The sequence below is a fragment of the Etheostoma cragini genome, chromosome 16 (assembly GCF_013103735.1).
Source record: "Etheostoma cragini isolate CJK2018 chromosome 16, CSU_Ecrag_1.0, whole genome shotgun sequence".
Classification (NCBI taxonomy): Eukaryota; Metazoa; Chordata; class Actinopteri; order Perciformes; family Percidae; genus Etheostoma; species Etheostoma cragini.
In genome coordinates, this window is record NC_048422.1 from 3,027,976 (window position 1) to 3,047,418 (window position 19,443).

At 40.4% G+C, this 19,443-nt stretch overlaps 1 protein-coding gene across 1 annotated transcript in view; it reads right to left on the bottom strand.

The window, feature by feature from the left end:
• The window catches only part of dcc (DCC netrin 1 receptor), a gene marked incomplete at its 5' end in the record, with an annotated part of 178,856 nt that overhangs the window by 41,493 nt on the left and 117,920 nt on the right, over positions 1 to 19,443 (bottom strand). The window contains 6 exons of the mRNA XM_034897161.1: positions 5,439 to 5,504; positions 11,255 to 11,287; positions 11,390 to 11,584; positions 12,190 to 12,297; positions 18,036 to 18,174; positions 18,910 to 19,148. Of these exons, the coding sequence (XP_034753052.1) occupies positions 5,439 to 5,504; positions 11,255 to 11,287; positions 11,390 to 11,584; positions 12,190 to 12,297; positions 18,036 to 18,174; positions 18,910 to 19,148 (780 nt within the window). The remainder of the gene's footprint in view (positions 1 to 5,438; positions 5,505 to 11,254; positions 11,288 to 11,389; positions 11,585 to 12,189; positions 12,298 to 18,035; positions 18,175 to 18,909; positions 19,149 to 19,443) is intronic.

Sequence of the window (19,443 nt, forward strand, 5' to 3'; positions counted from 1 at the left end):
ATTAATGTTGGTCATGTTTTGATTTGGAATTGAATGTGCAGTGTTCCCAATGCATTGCTATTATGGAATTAAAAGCTATTCTTAGGATTTTCAGTATTATTCACTTTTTTTAAACACACTGCTATTATTCTGAACACAACTGTATGTTACCGATAACAGAAGCGCTAACAGCCTCTGCTGAGATGCCCTTGAGCACGGCACTGAATCACCAGCGGCTCGGAGACACTGTGGGGAATAAATCAGAGGCTCTCAGCTGCTCAGGCAGTTTAAAGCCACAACAGCATTAGCAAATCAAGGGCGACAGGAAGTGAAAGCCAGAAATCCAACAGGGAAACAAAGCTCAGCAGCTTCAAAGAAACTCAAACAAAGCACCAATGTTGGGTGATTCCCAACAAAAATTCCCACTGTACTTTTTTCTTTTCTACATTGGGACATGAATCCCTGTATCGCTGAAGGCTGACATCAAAGATGGGGTCCACTGCTGAAGGAAAAAAAAACGAACAAACCCACTTTCTCCTTAGAGAAGCCAGAGTAAGGAAATACACACCATGAGGGCTTTAATGTGAACAACACACACACAGCTGCCTGTCAGACAACGGTTGTATTTTGATCACATCATGTATCATCTGGCAGAGCGAGACTAGGCAACCCCAGGCACTAGGTGGCGCTAAGGTGGCAGTAGCCAGCGCCACCTGGAGCCGCCCGCTTTGAGCTCCATTTTTGCTCTAAGAAACCTATTGGTGACACCACAGAGACTACGTTCATATTTTGTACAGTCTGTGGTGGGGTCCTGATTGGATAATTGGGACGTAAAGGGTGGGAGATAACGGCAACACCTCAATGCGGAAGTTCTCAAACCTTTTTTCCTATCATGTTAACCCTTTGAGATTGATTTTAGCCAAGCACCCACTGAACAGCTCAAAACATTTGGGGTAGAAAAGAAAGTCTACTTCAGGTGAAACTCTTCCTGTTTACAACATTATAACTGAAAACCACTTAAATGCTAGCCTATCACTGACTTAATTCATCATTATAGCTTAATTATTTTAGGAATTACACGTTAAAGAAATCTCATGTTCATCCTGCCGAACTCCAAAGTACACATGCAATAATTTTTAATAGGAATGCTAGTACCGTCATGCCGTAAAGGAATGCAGCCATTATTAATGTTAATAAGTGCAATGAGTGCATTTCTTGCTAAGACATGTCAACATGTCTTCTGTGGTCCACAGTGTAGAGATGTTCTAACTTAATTTTGATAACAATAAAGCCCACTCAGTTCCGAACTCGGTTAAAATACAAAAGTACTCTTTACTTTCTTGTTGCAGCTATGCTATTTAGAGTCTCTGGGTCCTTCTACATTCCTTTTAAATTACCAAGAACTGTGCATACTGTGTCCCACACAAATGGCCCAGACTGGAAAAAAAAAAAAACTAGATGGATTTTCACAAAATGTTCACATTCATGGTCCCCAAAGGATAAATCCTACTAATGTTGGGGATTCCATCACTTCACTTCTAGCCCCACTATAAGGTTGACATTTGAGATTTTTAGTGAAATGTATCAACCACCATTGGATCGATTGCCATGCCATTTCCATCAGCTAATCATGCTCCCTTCTGGGTGAACTCATCCCTTTACGTTCAGTACAGCACTATTAGCATTTCAAATTTTCTATTTGTCCAACACTGCGGTTTTGGACTAAATACCTACAAAACTAATAACGGTCCAATCAGCCTCTGCGGTGCTTTGTGCTTAAGTGTTAGTTAGCACCGTTAGCATGCCGACAAAATGAACTTAATTAGGGGGAAATGGTAAACATTATAGCAGCTGAACAACATCGTGTTAGCAGTGTGCTGACGTTAGTATTTAGCTCAGTGCATTTCTGTATCCCACCCTGTATATATTCAAATATTTCTTATATTTTATTCCTATTATTATTATTATTAAATTTATATTTACTGTATGTATGTATATTGTATCCTAGTATTTCATTAATATTTACATTCTGGGCTGTGGGACTGATTTTGGTGCTGTAACACCATAATTTCCCGTTTTTGGGATCAATATCTATCTATCTATCTATCTATCTATCTATCTATCTATCTATCTATCTATCTATCTATCTATCTATCTATCTATCTATCTATCTATCTGTCTGTCTATCTATTAGCCCCACAGAGCTGCTGGCATGGCTGTAGACGTTGGTTCTTGAAGAGACTGAACTTCTGTTCACATTAACAACACACTTTTTCATCTTTGTACCAAAGTGAAGCTTTTTTTCTTGTGAGGTCAGATGTCATACACAGAGAAAGAAATGCTGCTAAACTTTTCGGCTAAATGACGTTTCAGGGGAATATGAGGATAAAAGATTTCCATGTCTTCCATTATACACCATTTTGAGCACAGAATTATTTATTTTTTGCCAAAGAAAGCTGCAACATGTTTTATTTTAACTGCTTGAGTGGTATGAAGCTCTCAGCCCTGACACAGCCAACATCACCTCAAGAAGTGAGAGAATAAAATGAAAGTGAATGCATCAGCCGCCAAACTTTGCTACAGCCAGACCTCCAGCAGGCCCAGACTCTGTCAGTGGATCACATCACCTGAACACTGCACAGACAGCCGACTTAGAGACCTACAGAACTGTGACCTGATGGAAAGAGTCGGGGAAGTGAGAGGAACCTTTAGCGATATAACGGATGACACTGCGTTAAAGATGAAATACGGCGGCGGTGATGAACGAGGCTTTGCCCTCGCTGGCTGACCGGCCATAAAGCCCGAGGAGGGCAGAGGTCGGAGAGGACGGATTTATGATCGCCTCCGGCAGCAGCTACACCAGTGACAAAATGTTAGAGGGATCGTTTTCACACACACACAGACACACACACACAGCTTGACTGTTTTCCAATGAGACACTGAATCACTGCCAGCTACAGACCCTGACCTCTAACCTCTACGCGTAGGAGATGTAACTGAACAGTTCTTCTTTAAACTGAAATGAGAGTCGACAGCCAATGGGTATGAGGATGATTTGTAATGCTAGCAGGAGATTTAGCTTTTGGCAGTAGTTTTCAATTTCAGCATTTGCACGAGTAAGCGTGGGACTTGTGCATGCGGGATTGTTTGAAAGACACCCATGAGTGGTATTTTTATTAGCATTAGCAAAAGTAGGCTACACATTAATATTAAACCTTAGCATGAGCTATGCATTTAACATTAAATTAGAATTATTGTTAACATTGGCTTGATTATTATTAGCATTAGCATTAGTGTAGCCTATCAATTGTGATTAACAATGACAATTAAGTCTCGATAACAGTGTTAGCATGTATATAACAAATAGCTATGGCATCAATATTGTGTTATGTAATGTTAGTAGCAGTAGCATTAGGATTAGCATTGTATTACCATGTGCAAGTGCTACTTCAACAAATTGCTTTGTCATGTCATATCATTTTATTGACATTACCACAAGGAATAATGTTAGCATAAGTATTAGGTTGCCTTTAGTACATTACAATAACAATTAGCAATAACAATAGCTTTAGTATTATCATTAGTAATATTAAGTTAACAGTTGAATTATAGCTCCATTACATTTTTTTTTGCTTTTAGATTTTTTATTACACAAAATGTTTGAAACCTTAGACCAAAATAGTTATATATTCTGTCACTGTTTTATTTCTGGATGGAACTATGGTGTAATGCTGGGGACCCCGGGAAATCCCTAGGGGGTCCACCGTTCAATTTTAATATAGTGCTGGATAGTTCAGTGAATGATAATTCAAAATACATTTAATCAAGCCTAATATTTTCTGAGTCTTCTCCAAAATGTTTCTGTCAGATCTAGTAGTCAATATCTGATTGAGTAAAAATGTCATACGGTTTAGAAAAGAAAACAAAAGAGCTGTTCAGGAAAGGTAGAGTAAAGGGGGGGTGGGGGGGTTGGAACTCTTGAGTAGAGATGTTCACATTATTGAAGGGTAGTGTATTTTTTTGCATGAACTTGTTTCAATTTTGTTCTGATCTTTTTAGAAGCTAAATGTGACTGATTCATTTACTGGATGGATAGTAGCTGAAGGTTAGTTTCATTAAAAATATGATGTAATTATTAACTTTATGGAATAGTAACGTGATCAACTTTTGACAAGGTTTTCGGTTGACGGGTTGTATGGTTGTTTATCAAAAAACAATAGATTGAAAACACTTTGAAAACGGACATTTTTGTTATTAAAGACGTGAAGGTAAAGTAGGGACATTTCAAAAAGGTTGGGACAAGAAAAGCGTTTTACTTCTTTGTCCTCCTCTTCAGACGAGAGTATGTCTTTAACCCTTGTGTTATCTTCCCGTCAAATTTGAAAATCAACACTTTTGTTGACACTTTTTAATCAATGTTTTTAACCTTTTCTTACATTGTTGTCCCTTTTTTTCAACGCTGTTGACACTTTTTTCAGTATTTGCCACTTTAGTAAACGTACACTAGGCAACACTAACTTATTAACTTTAGTTTTACAGTTATTTTTGAACTTTATGGGAAAAAAACCTCATTTACAGGAAATTAGACCTAATGTTTGAGTGAGAAAAGCAGAAATTGTGAATTATTTAGACAAAAATTAAAGGAATGGATGTTGATGGATAATAACAAACTGGAATATGTCAACTTTTACTCAATACTAGTTCAAAAATTGAATAAGAAGCCCCAAAATTGATGATAGTATTTGTACTTGCCAAAGAGTGTTGTGTGGAATCAATAATGTTATTTCGGGTAATTACAATTGTGTAGTTAAAAAGACTAAATAAAGAGTATTTTATTTAGTTTGCTTATTCTTGCTTTTCCTTTAAGTATAACACTATACACAATAGTATTTTGCTCATTGTGTTGTTCGAAATATAACAATTCATTCGTTCATTCATAGAACAATTTTTCCTCTGAAGTAAAAATAAGTAAGTAGCACAATTGGGTTGCATATTTAGTTATTTGGGGGTCTTCTTTAATTTTTGTTGTTCTGTTTCTGGACACTGGAATAGTTACATTAAAATCTACAAGGACGACATTTATAATCCTGTACTTCTGTAAAGATTTTTTTCTCCAATTTGTAAAAACACTGATTGATGGTGAGATGTAATGACAACTTCCTGCAAGCAGCAGTACAACAATAACAGGAAGCAAGCCCTAACGGACAGTAAATCAGCCATCTGGATCTCCCTGTCAAGAAGCAGCGAGTCATCAACCTAAGTTTAGATCAAAGAAAACAAATGAGTCGCTGTGGTAATCGAATGATGCTGCAGACTATCCCACGCACACACATAACCAGCTCAGCTTCCAGGAGATTTGGTTTCATTAAAGTAAATAGAATCCAAGAATGAACCCAAATGTAATTTCTGACATTCTCATTCGGTCAAGAAGAAGAACTGTGCGTGTGTGTGTGTGTTACCGTTGATGCTGCTCCTGTCGATCAGGTTGGTGTCAGGCGGCCAGTAGGAGTGGTCTCCCCCTCGACCTGGATCACCAGGAGAAAAGAAACAGGAACATCAGGAAGGGACAACAACAAAAAGACAGAACATGAGGGTGAAGATGAAGGAAAAGCTGAGTCCTTTTGCAGAAGTAATAGAGGAGTCAGACAGAGAGAGATTGGTTCCTCGTGGGGAAATAAATTACTTTGTTACGACGGTGCATACGCACCCACACATTCATGTCAGGTGCTCTCTCTCAGGTTTTATCAACCTGCCACTTCATAGGTATTTGGATTGGCTCTAAGGTTATACGTTGCAAAGTGGCTAAGGTTATCCATGGCAAAAGAACACCTGCTGAACTATTTGCTTTAACAAACTACAAACACCCAGCAAAGGCAGGACGGGTGTTTTAGCACTCTGTTGGTTTGAGTTTTTATTTCTTAAAATGTTTAAAGGAGTGGCGCAAAGACTTGTTCTTTGAATGAATGTCTTCTTGGGCTGAAGTGTGCTAAATCATTGCCCAGTGATGAGTTACAAATCTGAACTAAATTATAATTCTGGTTTGTTCTACAGGGTCAAACTAAGTTAACCAAGGCTAAATAACTAGACAGGGTTCTTATAGAGGGCCAAATTGAGCTAACCAATGCAACATCACTATACTGTACTCTCCTACAGGGCCAAACTGGGCTAACCACGGCTTAATCCCTACACTGGTCTCTCACACAAGGCCAAACTGAGCTAAACATTGCTGACTCACATTACTGGTGTCCCTTCCTGTGTACAGTTTTTTTAATAACCAGTCCACTTTAAAGTTCTCATCTATTTTCTCTGATTTATATAATAGTCCACTATTGTGTTCTGATGCGTTGGGGGCCACTGCACCTATTACAACCAGATCTGTAGCAGCCACTAAATCATCCACTCGGAAAAATGACGCTTACTGTAGCTAAAAGTAAGACTGCAAAAGGGCTTAGCGCACATGGAAAAAGACAAAAATTAAATGTGCATACTTGAAATAGCTTTTCAGATTCATAATCAGAAATGCTGTTGTTGTCAGAATAGTAGCCCTTACTAGGAATTTGGTCTGGTGCATACCTATAAACAGATTTAAACGTTAATATTAAATAAAAAAATAATTTAAAAAACAAACAACACAATCTTTGCTCAGTCAGAAAATAACAGACAGAAGAACGGCTAATTCTCCAAATGAATTACTACTAACTAATACAATCTCCAAGCTCTGATCAGCACAATCAATTAGCTTGTACAATCTCCCGCTGATATCTCTGCCACCTCAACGCAACTTTGGGAATTGTACTCATAATTTTATATCAAACTGATCTACAGCATCAGATCCATCCATTGTGCCCCTGTTCACAGACACTTTCATCTGCTAAGGTGAGAAATGCAAGGTGTTCCACAAGGCTCTGTGCTTGGACCAATTCCATTCACCTTATATATCATTCCTGAAGGATAAATTATCAGGAAAAACACCATCAACTTTGATTTTTATGGAGTTGATACCCAATTTTATGTATCAATTTAGCCAGAAGAAACCAGAAGGGCCAAACTGGGCTTATCATTAAGTCATTGAATCATCATCGTTAAATGATTAGCTTGGTTTCTATTAGAGGGTCAAATAATTCTAGCCAATACTACATTCAATTTAGTCTTTTGACAGACAAGACTCACTGTATTTTCTTAGTTATTCAAATAAGTGCTGCGCCCATTGTCGGCTGTTTCTCCTTGTAAATTGTTGGAAGTCAATTTACATAAATAACACAAACATCATACATACACACAAACACTTATATATATATATACTGGATATATATATATATATATAAATAAATAAAGATGTACGATGTGTCTGTGAGTTTAGTTTAATTTTCTTATACTTTGAGATTGATTAGTTTATTTTGAGTCCCTTGTACAGTAGCTGTATTATCTGTGCAATCACTAGCCTTATTAGCTGTCATGGCATCAATAACGTTTCAAAAATATATTTGTTTTGGCTAGTACTGTATATTTAATTTTTAATATTTTCCCACCAGTTAACTTACTCGCAGGGGAGACATGAATTTGAAACACCGGCGAAGGAAATTTGAAGAGGAAGTCAGAAAAAGTTCATCCCTTATTCCGCCAAAAAATTGATTAAAACTGACGAGAGACTTCCAAAATCTCAACACTGTTCCCTATCACGAACCGAATCTAAAGAACCTACACACATCTCAAAGCATGCCACGATACATAATTCTCCCACATTTTAAAGTTAAAGGCTGGTTTCTTCCTCTGACTACGTGGCGAGTTCCGGTGCCGTGAAATATGAAACATCTAGATTTGATGTTTTCTTGCAGTTTGAAGCTACAGAAACATGTTTGATTAAAGCTGAATTTGAAAATGTTCATGTTTCTTTAAACACACACACACACACACACACACACACACACACACACACACACACACACACACACACACACACACACACACACACACACTCACACTCACACACACACACAAACTTTAATGCACAGACAAAGAGAGGCTGACAAAAAAAGATAAATAGTGTATGTGTTTATGTGTGTGTGTGTGTGTGTGTGTGTGTGTGTGTGTGCACGTATATGTGTCTGTTTACAGTGTAAGGTAACAAGGCTGAACATCAATCTTCCCTTCTCCCCTGACAACACTTCTGATTTATATGAAGAGAGACTGCAGTGTGAACATGTGCACACACCTACACACACACGCGCACGCACACACGCACACACACACACACACACACACACACACACGCACACACACACACGTCAGTGACAAACAGCACCATTTAACACCCTGACATCGGCGCTCAGACTCTCTGCCTCAGTGCCCCCATTGCTTCACTGCGCTTGAATCCAGCTCCACTGAAAGATCACAGAGTGCATTTGTAAAAAGCAGTGAGCACCTGGGATAAAGGTGCTCTGAGGCCATATCCACCATGTATGTACTGAGCTTAATACTGGGATTCTTCACTGATTTCCTGATCATGGAACAGATTAAGAGCTGTGTCCGTATTCCCAGCAGGAAGTCAAAGCAGGCGTTCTCTGGGCTCAGCCAAGGTTGTCGGTCTTTTTGGATTTTCTTAAGGCCTCAGGATTGCATCTTGGTTCTTTTGACCCGTTAGCAGCATGGCTCTCGGTCTGTCAGCCTTTTTCCCACTTTAGTCCAGAAATATCTCTACAAATGGTTGATGGATCGGTCTCTTACGGACATTAATTGTTCCCACAAGATTTATTTTATGCAGCGTTACCACTGCAGGGTATGCCTCCGCTCGACCTGACTCCCTTTTTTGTTACCAGTACTCCTGTCTTTACCTTTCCACTGCAGATAGATTTCTAGGCTGGTTTCTCAGCTAATCGCCATAGCGATGCTCGCTGAGGAATGTATCAATTCCTAGGACAACGATACAATATTTACTGACATCACAAAATCTGCCATAATATGATTTCTATTTAATTCAAAACAATTTAGGGGCATGCGAACAATACGAGACAATGCCATAAGCCCATTTAACACAATCAGATTTATTTATACAGTATATATTTACAAAAAGCAGCTATATTAGGATCAGTCTATTTCATTACCGAGCACTTCCTGACATTTAAAGAAAAAAATCCTATACTTTTTAGTTAAAACAATTAATCTAAAGTGGGAATTTCAAAATATAGGAGCATCTTGAAGATGACGATATGCATCGATATTTTCACTTTGTATCAATAATATTGGATGGTTGAGGACTGAATAGATCCATGGATCCAGATCGATGTATATTTACACCCCTGTAACCAAACACAGGTACTTCTACACTTTGTCAATTGTACGGCATAGTTTCACGGGCTGCTATTTATTTATTTATTTGTTTTTGTTTTTTAATCTGGGTCAAGTGATTATAGAATTGTGTTCAATTTTGACGGTAGCTTGGCTAAACAGATGACAGGTTAATCTAGCAGTTAGCTTCGCTGGTAGCTTAGCGTCCGGGGCTCTGTATACGTCACCCTTTGTATTGTTGTGATTGGTCGTAGTGGTATCCAATTGCGTGCAGTGAGATTTTCGAATGGACGCTTGGTCCCGGCCTTTGAAATGGGACAACTTTCATTACTTGTTGATACCAGACCCTTAATCCTTTTAGATTTGGGTCTGGATTTCCAGGCTACAAAAACAGAGCCAGGCAGCTAGCAGATAGTGAGGAGATGTTTGCTGTATGTGACAAGAAATGTTGTAGCCTAAAAAACACAACATCGCTTAGAACACCTTTAAAAGTCCTATGACATGGTGCTCCTTGGATGCTTTTATTTAGACCTTAGTGGTCCCTTAATACTGTATCTGAAGTCTCTTTCCCTAAATCCAGCCTTGGTGCAGATTACCAGCCTCTAGAGCCAGTCCCACATTGAGCTTTCCTTAGTATGTGCCATTTCTGAGTCTGTAGCTTTTAAGGAGGAGAGGGGGGGCAAGATTGAGGCTGGAGGTGTGTCTGCCACTTTGCTCGTTTGAAAGCCCTGATGTCTCTCATGTGCTAAGTGACTGAGTGAGTGTGTGAGGCCACATGGGCTCAGATAGGTATAAATGGGATTGGGACAGCACTTCACGAGATCACACGTTACCTTGGCGACGTTTGATAACAAAGATGTTGCTGACACTTGCCGGTGTGAGAATTGTCATCATTAGTTTGTTGCTTTCCACATATCCGAGGCTGCCTGATTCCAAATTTGTTTCCTCTTGTTCAACAAACCGGACAACAGGTCCGCTCTGCTCCGTGGTCGCTCCGGTCTCCACGGAAAACGTCCCAATGATTTGAACAGTGGGTAATTCCCTTCGCTGAAGTCTGCATCGATGCAGACTCACGGAAAAGGCTCGGACAGTGTGTACTCAAACCCTCACGCCCTTCGAAAGTCAACATTGGGACAACACTTAGCTCGCATGAAATTTCACGAGAACGCGAATCCACGTGAGTCTGGGAGTCTGGACTTTGGGATTGGGCCACTGAGATTCCAAAGTTTAGGGACGCAAATTAAAAATAAGTGTTGAGTGCTCAATAGCATCACGCCCCCTCTGCTTACCGTTTGCTGCAGCTGAAGAAGAGAAGCAGTGCACAGAGAGGTAATTATGTCTGAGTTCATTTGATGAACCTAAACATGGTAAACAGCTCTTTTTACATCGCTTCTCATGATTCTGAATTACTACCTAAAAGCCTTCCGCCTTCCCCTCCCAGAAAATGCCTTCTGTCTTCATTATGTTTCTGTATTTTTCTTTCCTTAATGTACATGGGACTACGGTTTAAGATCATCATCTCTCCTTTCATCTTTCCTCCTTTCATCCTTCCTTTCCTTTATTCTAAACCATGTTGTAGCTGACAGTCCGCTTCCTTTCAATGAGTGTAATTGCTAGCACAGGTTATCCTATTGCCCCGTAATATTTCTATATTAGGCTTGTAACTTTGTTCCAATGGTCAAATGTGCACAGTATCTGTAGCGTGGACCTTCAAATAAAATGAAATAGCGACGGTGATTTGAAGATATACAATTTGGGAGTAAAGAGGATTTAAACATAACTAGAGATTGACATGAATGTGAAAATTATTGGAGATGATTTGAGAAGGTTTTGATTATCAGACAGAATGTGAAGATGATTTGATAAAAGATTACTTGGATTAGAAGTGATCTGATGAAAAGACATGAAATGAGAAGATTTGAAGGATTTTTAAATCAAGAACTTGAAACCACAAACACACACAAACACACTTGTAGGGGAAAAGGCCTACCTTGATCATTGGCCATCTTGTCTGGATGTTCCACTGAAACAGCAACAGATAGAGAGTCAGCAAAAATAAAATATATAACAGAGGAATACATTTACACACACACATACACACACACCCACACACACTCATACAGACCTTTGGCGGTCCTGAAGTGGACGGGCTCAGATAGAGGGCCGACTCCTTTGGCGTTCTTGGCTTGAATCCTGAAGAAATAAACCGTGTCGAGGTTTAGATCCACCACCTGGTGGGTAAGGCGGTCACCGGTGATCGCCTCCATCACCCAATCATCTATTGGCATGGTCTTATCCAGCGTGTAGTACAAGATGTAACCTGACAGACATTACATACATAAATTATATATAAGATCGCGAAAACAAATATATAAATGTAGGATGTATGAGATCTAAAAATATCTGATCTGTGTGCGTGCATTTGTGTTTGTCTGTGCATGCTTGTGTGTGTGTGTGCGTGCGTGCGTGTTTGGTGGTGTGTTGTGCTGTAATCCCTGCAGGGACCGTTTGATTCGTCCTCCAGGACACTGCAGGAGCAGCAGAGCTCGTTAAAACAGACAGGTTTACAGCCGGGTTGATAGCCCAGAGGAGAGAGAGAGAGAACAATGGAAGAAAGTGTGTTTGACTGTGTGTGTGTGTGTGTGTGTGTGTGTGTGTGTGCGCATACACCGCCCAACCACTGAAATCTTCTGGCAGTGTTTTTATATTGTTAAGAGAAAAATATTGCTTTACTTTCAGTCATTTTACAAATCAACTTATTTTTTGTATTATTCAATAGATTGTCAGCTGGCTAATTAAAAATCCAAACAAACCCGTTTCCCCTGATGAATAATGTGCATGAGCTGTAATTGAACTTTGAGTGAGTACTTTGGATGAGTGAAGTGGTACACCTGTCGTGGTTAGTGGGTTAGTGCGAACCCTCACCTGTGATTCGTCCGTTAGCCTCCATCGGTGGCTGCCAGCTGATTAAAATGGCGCGGGGTCGTCCCTCGCGACTGATCACGGTCAAATCTTTGGGGGCAGAGCTAGGAGCTGTCAATATGGATGGACAGAAAAAAAGAGGAGAATTAAGTGTTTGCAGTTAAATAGACCTACACTCACCTAAAGCATTATTAGGAACACCATACTAATACTGTGTTTGACCCCCTTTCGCCTTCAGAACTGCCTTAATTCTACGTGGCATTGATTCAACAAGGTGCTTAAAAGCATTCTTTAGAAAAGTTGGCCCATATTGATAGGACAGCATCTTGCAGTTGATGGAGATTTGTGGGATGCACATCCAGGGCACGAAGCTCCCGTTCTACCACATCCCAAAGATGCTCTATTGGGTTGAGATCTGGTGACTGTGGGGGCATTTTAGTACAGTGAACTCATTGTCATGTTCAAGAAACCAATTGGAAATGATTCAAGCTCTGTGACATTATCATTGCTGGAAGAAGCCATCAGAGGAAGGGTACATGGTGGCGAAAAAGGGATGGACATGGTCAGAAACAATGCTCAGGTAGGCCGTGGCATTTAAACGGAGCCCTGTTGGCACTAAGAGGCCTAAAGTGTGCCAAGAAAACATCAGCCACATCGTGACACCACCCCCACCAGCCTGCACAGTGGTAACAAGGCATGATGGATCCATGTTCTCATTCTGTTTACGCCAAATTCTGAGTCTACCATATGAATGTCTCAACAGAAATCGACTCATCAGACCAGGCAACATTTTTCCAGTCTTCAACAGTCCAATTTTGGTGAGCTCTTGCAAATTGTAGCTTCTTTTTCCTATTTGTAGTGGAGATGAGTGGTACCGGGTGGGGTCTTCTGCTGTTGTAGCCCATCCCCCTCAGGGTTCTGCGTGTTGTGGCTTCACAAATGCTTTGCTGCATACCTCGGTTGTAACGAGTGGTTATTTCAGTTAAAGTTGCTCTTCTATCAGCTTGAATCAGTCGGCCTATTCTCCGCTGACCTCTAGCATCAACAAGGACCACAGGACCGCTGCATACTGGATGTTTTTCCCTCTTCACACCATTCTTTGTAAACCCTAGAAATGGTTGTGCGTGAAAATCACAGTAACTGAGCAGATTGTGAAATACTCAGACCGGCCCGTCTGGCACCAACAACCATGCCACGCTCAAAATTAAATCACCTTTCTTTCCCATTCTGACATTCAGTTTGGAGTTCAGGAGATTGTCTTGACCAGGACCACATCCCTAAATGCATTGAAGCAACTGCCATGTGATTGGTTGATTAGATAGTTGCATTAATGAGAAATTTAACAGATGTTCCTAATAATTCTTTAGGTGAGTGTATACAGCAATGTATGCTTATGGAATATGACCAAAGAATGCTGCAGTAAAACTTGTAAATCATAATTTGTTTGGACCTGTTGTACAAGAATATTGTGGAGTTTGCTGATAACTATTTGATTAAAATTAAATAACTTTTTTTCTGCCTATGTAGAAAAACAAATAGGATATTGACAAGATTTTAGCATTCAGTCACTACAAAATCTGTATTGAAACACAAAGAAAGTAACGTTTTTAAAAAGGTAAAAAAAAAAAAATGAAACTTTTCGGATTTAAACCTTTGTAGATTTCAGAGTTTACGAGGTACACCTGAATGCACCATGAAGGCTCGATGGTACACGGTGGAAGGAAACACAATGCTCCTTTGACAAAAAAAGTGGACACAGAAACATGGCAGCCATCAAAACCTGCTCATTCACAGCACGGCAAATCCACACAGACGTGCATGCTCTCTGCACCTGGTAAAATAATATTACATCTAGAGCTCGACCGAGCCCGAGGATTTTTAAGGCAGATACTGATACGAACATTTGGTTATTTAAAAAATCCCATTTGCCGATTATTGCCCGATATATAGATAAAAAAAAAAAAAACACTAACAGGGACGTTGTGGAACATCCTCTGGTGGACAGACTATGCAATGCCAACACTGACAGGGTTGACAGTCTGTTTTTATTTTTTAAATATTCATTTATCAGAATCAGGTATTTAATATCGGTCGGGCTCTACTTACATCATACAATGATACAATCATACATCATACAACACATAATTCTGCAGTAAGTGGTCTGTCACAGTTTAGAAGAACTCAATGTAACTAGGACTCCTCGATATGACGAAAATATGCCATAATGTTGTTGAATAGCGCGATGTTGATACTAATCGCCATAAATAAATCGATATTAAAATGTACTCAGGTCAGCATTTCTGCTGGTTTCAGTGTTCTACAATACAACAAATTGCTTGTTCAATTTAAAAGGGAAAATGAAAGGCAAGTGGCATCTGCATCATCAGCGATGTGTTAAAATGTCTAAAATCATTTCCATATACCAATTAGATCGCAAAACCGCATGTTACATCATTACCACAGGTTTTTATTTAATTTAAAGCCGTTGGATTGAAACACACGTTCACCGGCTTTATTCGCATGAGTTTTTTTACCAAATCAGATAATTCAATTGACTAGTGGGTGGAAACGTAAGTAGTTAAGCCTTGAAAACACAACTCAATTTGAGGTGTGTGGTGGTTCTTTAGCGGACGTTCCCTGTGGTTGGTGAGAACTTCTTGTATTCCAATAATCTTCTCTGCTTGAACTTGAGAAAACTGTGCAGAAGGTAATTGCCGTCACTTTCGGAGCCCATTGCCTCACCATGGACTTACAGTTATGATTAAAGAACTGTTATTCTCATTTTCATGTTCACTAGAACATGTTTACATGCTTTAAAAACACTATTTTGCCTGTATACCCCCTCTGTCTGACTGTCTCTCTAAAAAGCCCAGTTTGCTCTGATTGGTGTTTCCGGTTTCCCCGAATCTGTGCTCTGGCTGCCTCTGTGTCTGACTGTAACGGAGTACAAAGGACTTGTAAACCAACAACCAAACATTAGGGAGACATTTTACAGGTTTCCCTGATGTTTGCAGTGTATGTAATGTACATACTGCAGTAACACGACTGGAGCCAATGGCCGTATAAAGAAAGAGTCAAGAGGCGCGCCGGATAGCTCAGTTGGTACAGCGGGCGCCCATATCTAGAGGGTTACTCCTCGACGCAGCGGACCGGGGTTCAACTCCGACCCATAGCGCTTTAGCTGCATGTCATTCCCCCTCTCTCTTCTCTTTCATGTCTTCTACTGTCCTATCACAATAAAGGCTGTAAATGCCCCAAAAAATAGCTTTAACCCTCCTGTTGTCCACAGGTCAAATTGGACCCCTTTTTGAATGTTTATATCAGAAATATGGCATTTTTAACCAAATTACCACCAAAAAGGATGGATTTCATGCAACACTCTTTGCAAACACAATCGATCACTTTAATTGGATTTTGGGTGAAAACTGAAATGGTTTCGAATCAGTATCCTGACCAAACTCATCTACTCAACTTACAGTCCTCTGATCTTAACTATTAGTCCAAATATATCATAATTTCTGCTTTATCAACTCATATAATTGGTATAATTCTATACAGATGAGGGTTGTTGACCATGGACTCCAAAAAGTACTGTAAAACTAGTGGTAGTAAGGTGGGGGTAGTAAAAATAAATAAACAAAATAATGCGTTGAAAATGGCAAATATCGAAAAAAGGGTAAAAAAAATAAATAAGTGTTAATCTTTTTGACACAGGAGAACAACACAAAGATTGAAAAAAAGAGTGAAGATAGAAAAGAACTGAGGTTTTGCTCACAGGGATTCCTTTTACATACATTTACCTCATTATTTGAAGCTTTGGCCGCGTTTAATATGAACATCTGACACTGTAACATTGTATCTAAGGAAAACCATAATAGGTCTCCTTTAAGGTGCCCCCCAGGACAGGCTTCAAAGATCACATCCCAGTGTTGGCTAATGAAACAGCTTGTTAAATCTGGAGGAAACCACAAGCTCCGTCTGACCCTCATAGTGACGGCATCAACATCTACCTCTCATTTATACACACATTCAAATCATGTGCACATACAGGACCTGTTGGGGAAAGCAGTGCTTCCAGCGTTCTTTGCTTTCTAATCCTACTGATTCCTACAACTTGGATTCAAATGAGACATCAACCAATTTCATAACGTCTTACTGTTTTGTCCTAAACACCCACACGGCCTCTTTCTGAATGCTGTGACAGGTGTTGGGAATTACATGAGGGCCCTAACTCTTTAAATGAAGAGCCATTGGTTACAGTGAAGCAGCCATCAAATGGATTCAATGTTATGCCACAGGTGTATTTTGAAAGGTGGATGTTAAAGGAAACAAAATAACCTGGATTTTAAATCAAGCAGACTACACCTGTCTTCCGTCATCTCCATCAGGACTGCCTTTTTGCCTATTGTACAGTTCAAAATATGGAAATATGATGGACACCATCCTTCCCTCACCCTCGTACGCCCGATGTAGGCGAAGGTTGGAGAAGGATGGTGTCTAGGTTTCAGCTTCTGGGAGGCATGAAAACTGCATGACAATCTGCACATAATATGTTGACAGTCATGACGGAACAATACGTGACAACGTTTTCAGGACAACGTCCTGATGGCGGTGCTAGGGGACAAAATCATTAGGATTCATCTTCTGGGAAGCTGGAAAATCTACAGCAAATGCAACGTCTAAAAGATTTGACCACAGGGTTTAATGGACCAATACCAGCATTTTTCAAGGTCATGTAGGTAAAAATCAATATATACTGTATGATATAATGTCCCCCGGCTGGTGTCTTTTGGACTCTGTGGGTGATTATTAAAACAGTAAGACAGAGGTAATCGGAGCAGCAGTGCAGCTTTATCTGTTTTCCTGTGAAAATGTGGTCAGTGTTTGGGTGTCCAGAGGTGGTGGATCACTGCAGGGACTGAGTGGGCTCAGTCCGTCTGCTCACTCTGAATGTCAATGTATTCCAGCAGGCCCCGGGGAGCCGGCGGGGGTAATGCCGTTCACGCTTAATTGGGTGACAAATCCAACAAACATGATTGTAAACATCCTGAAAGGGATACCTTGACATTTGGATTTCAGTGTGTGGTACGGCCTTTCATTGTTGTCATCTTGTTGTTGGGGTGAGTGGAGTTTCTGCATTACACCTCCCTCAACCTAAACAGGATTTCTCTGCATTGCATTGTTATTAAAGCATTCAGTGTTTGGGGGTGGGGGGGGGGGGGGATACGCAGATAATAAAAAAAAGTTCCACCCGCATTTTGTTTTGGTGAACCCATCTTTCCTGAATCTGCTCTCATCCAGTGAATCTCTGTTTTTCCCTAAATGAGGTTCAACAAATCCTCAAAAAAATGTGTTTTACGTGTCAGTGAAGAGGGAGGGATGGAGGAAAAAACTATTCCACCTGAAAAAAGAATCACGCAGTGTATATACATACATATGCTGTATATGCATACATGTTTACATACATACACACACACACACACACATATATATGTATATATAGTTTTTATTAATGCCTTTGTCCAGGTCCGATTTTTCCAACAAAGTCACAAAATGATTTCTGGCAGGTAGACGGCGCTACAGGGCACACATTCTGATGGGTCACAGATGTTGGCGTAACACCGGAGAGATATGTGGTGGTGAGTATGCAGGAAAACGGTTTCTTTGTATAGGCCTGATTGTAGTTTAATTTTATTTGAGAAGTCATCTGTTGTAGGAACGGCTGATAATGTGCCAGGGCCATCCCAGAAAAGCAGCAAATTGTGTGATGTCATGCGGTCCTCACGGGACCCCATGGCATCACACAAAGCAGAAACACGAGTGAGTGTGTGGGTGGGGGTGAAACCTACCTGCTTCATACGTCGTGGCGTGCGCTGTCATACTCCACGTGCTGGACTTGCGACCCTTGGTCACCATGACTGCAAACTCGTACATGGTGTTTGGTTTGAGGCCGGCGACAGTGTGGCTGAGCGCCGTGGTGTCTGCGGACTGGACACACAATAAAGTTGTAGAATTTGAACGGTCTCAGATTAAAACTGAATGTGACAATATTTGTCAAGTCAAAAGACTCTGAAAAGCTGTTAAAATTGTGTATATAAAAAATTTGAATATATAGTTCAAAAGATTCTTTATCTTTATTCTTTATAATAGCTTGAAAATGTTGAGGCTAAGGTGGGGCAAAGTCATCGTTTTGCATGTCTCACGTCTTTTGAAGTCTAACATGCAGTCCCAAGTGAAGTCTAACGGTTTAAAATCCCTCACCAGTGACAGGTTAGTTCTAAGTGCCAAGTCAAGACCGTCAAGCCCGAGTCATAACATGAAATTGAAAATTGTCAATTCAAGTCTAAAGTCAGCAGAGACATGACTCGAGTCCTACAGCGAATAGCCGCAAAGCAGAGATCTGTGCTTGATCTCGTCAAGACAGTGAAAATCATAAACATGGGTCTTTCATGTTAAAAATTTGTTTGATTTTTGTAAAGTATCCAGCTGTTCTGAGGTATTCCTGTATATATGATTACCTGCCTGGCTTGCAGGAGAAATCAAAGTGATTCTGAAACGATTGCTGCAGCGCGGGGATCAAAGCTGGTACGAACGGACACATTGGACAACATGGGCGGAAAACTTGAAACAGCTCCGATTCGCAGCTATTCGCAGCTTTTCCACGCCAGGTGTGTTTTGGCTTTTACTCAACAACAGTTGCACACACAGCCCGTTGTTTTTTACCTTGTACTTTCCACTGGTGGAGTAGCTGGTCTTCCACTTGACGGAGTAGTACCGGACTTCAGACGCCTTCTGGTTCTTAGTCATGGAGTTGTCGGCCCAGGAGACGCGTACCGAGTCCGAGGACAGAGCCACGGCTTGAACCCCCACCGGGGGGATCATGGGAGTGCTGGTGTCTGGCATGGGAGTGGGGTATTTATCAAAGAGGTGAAAGACGTCATCCTCAGATGGGTCTATGGGGTCTGGGGGGGGTTAGTGGCAACCAGGGTGTTTGGGGATAATCAATGAAATCATCCAGTGTAATGATGTGTGATAATGAAAATGTATATATGCAGACAAGAGCATATATTCCGAATAATATAGGTGGGTTACATGTTCGTACACACACAGGCGTACACAAACAAAAACACATAATTAATACAAAAGATGACATGCAAGTTGGGAAGGGAGATGCAGCAGGCAGCCATGTTTTGTTCAAGACGAGGGAAGAAGGAAAAAAGAAGTGGATGGATGAGGAAGTGAAAAACAGGAGAGAGA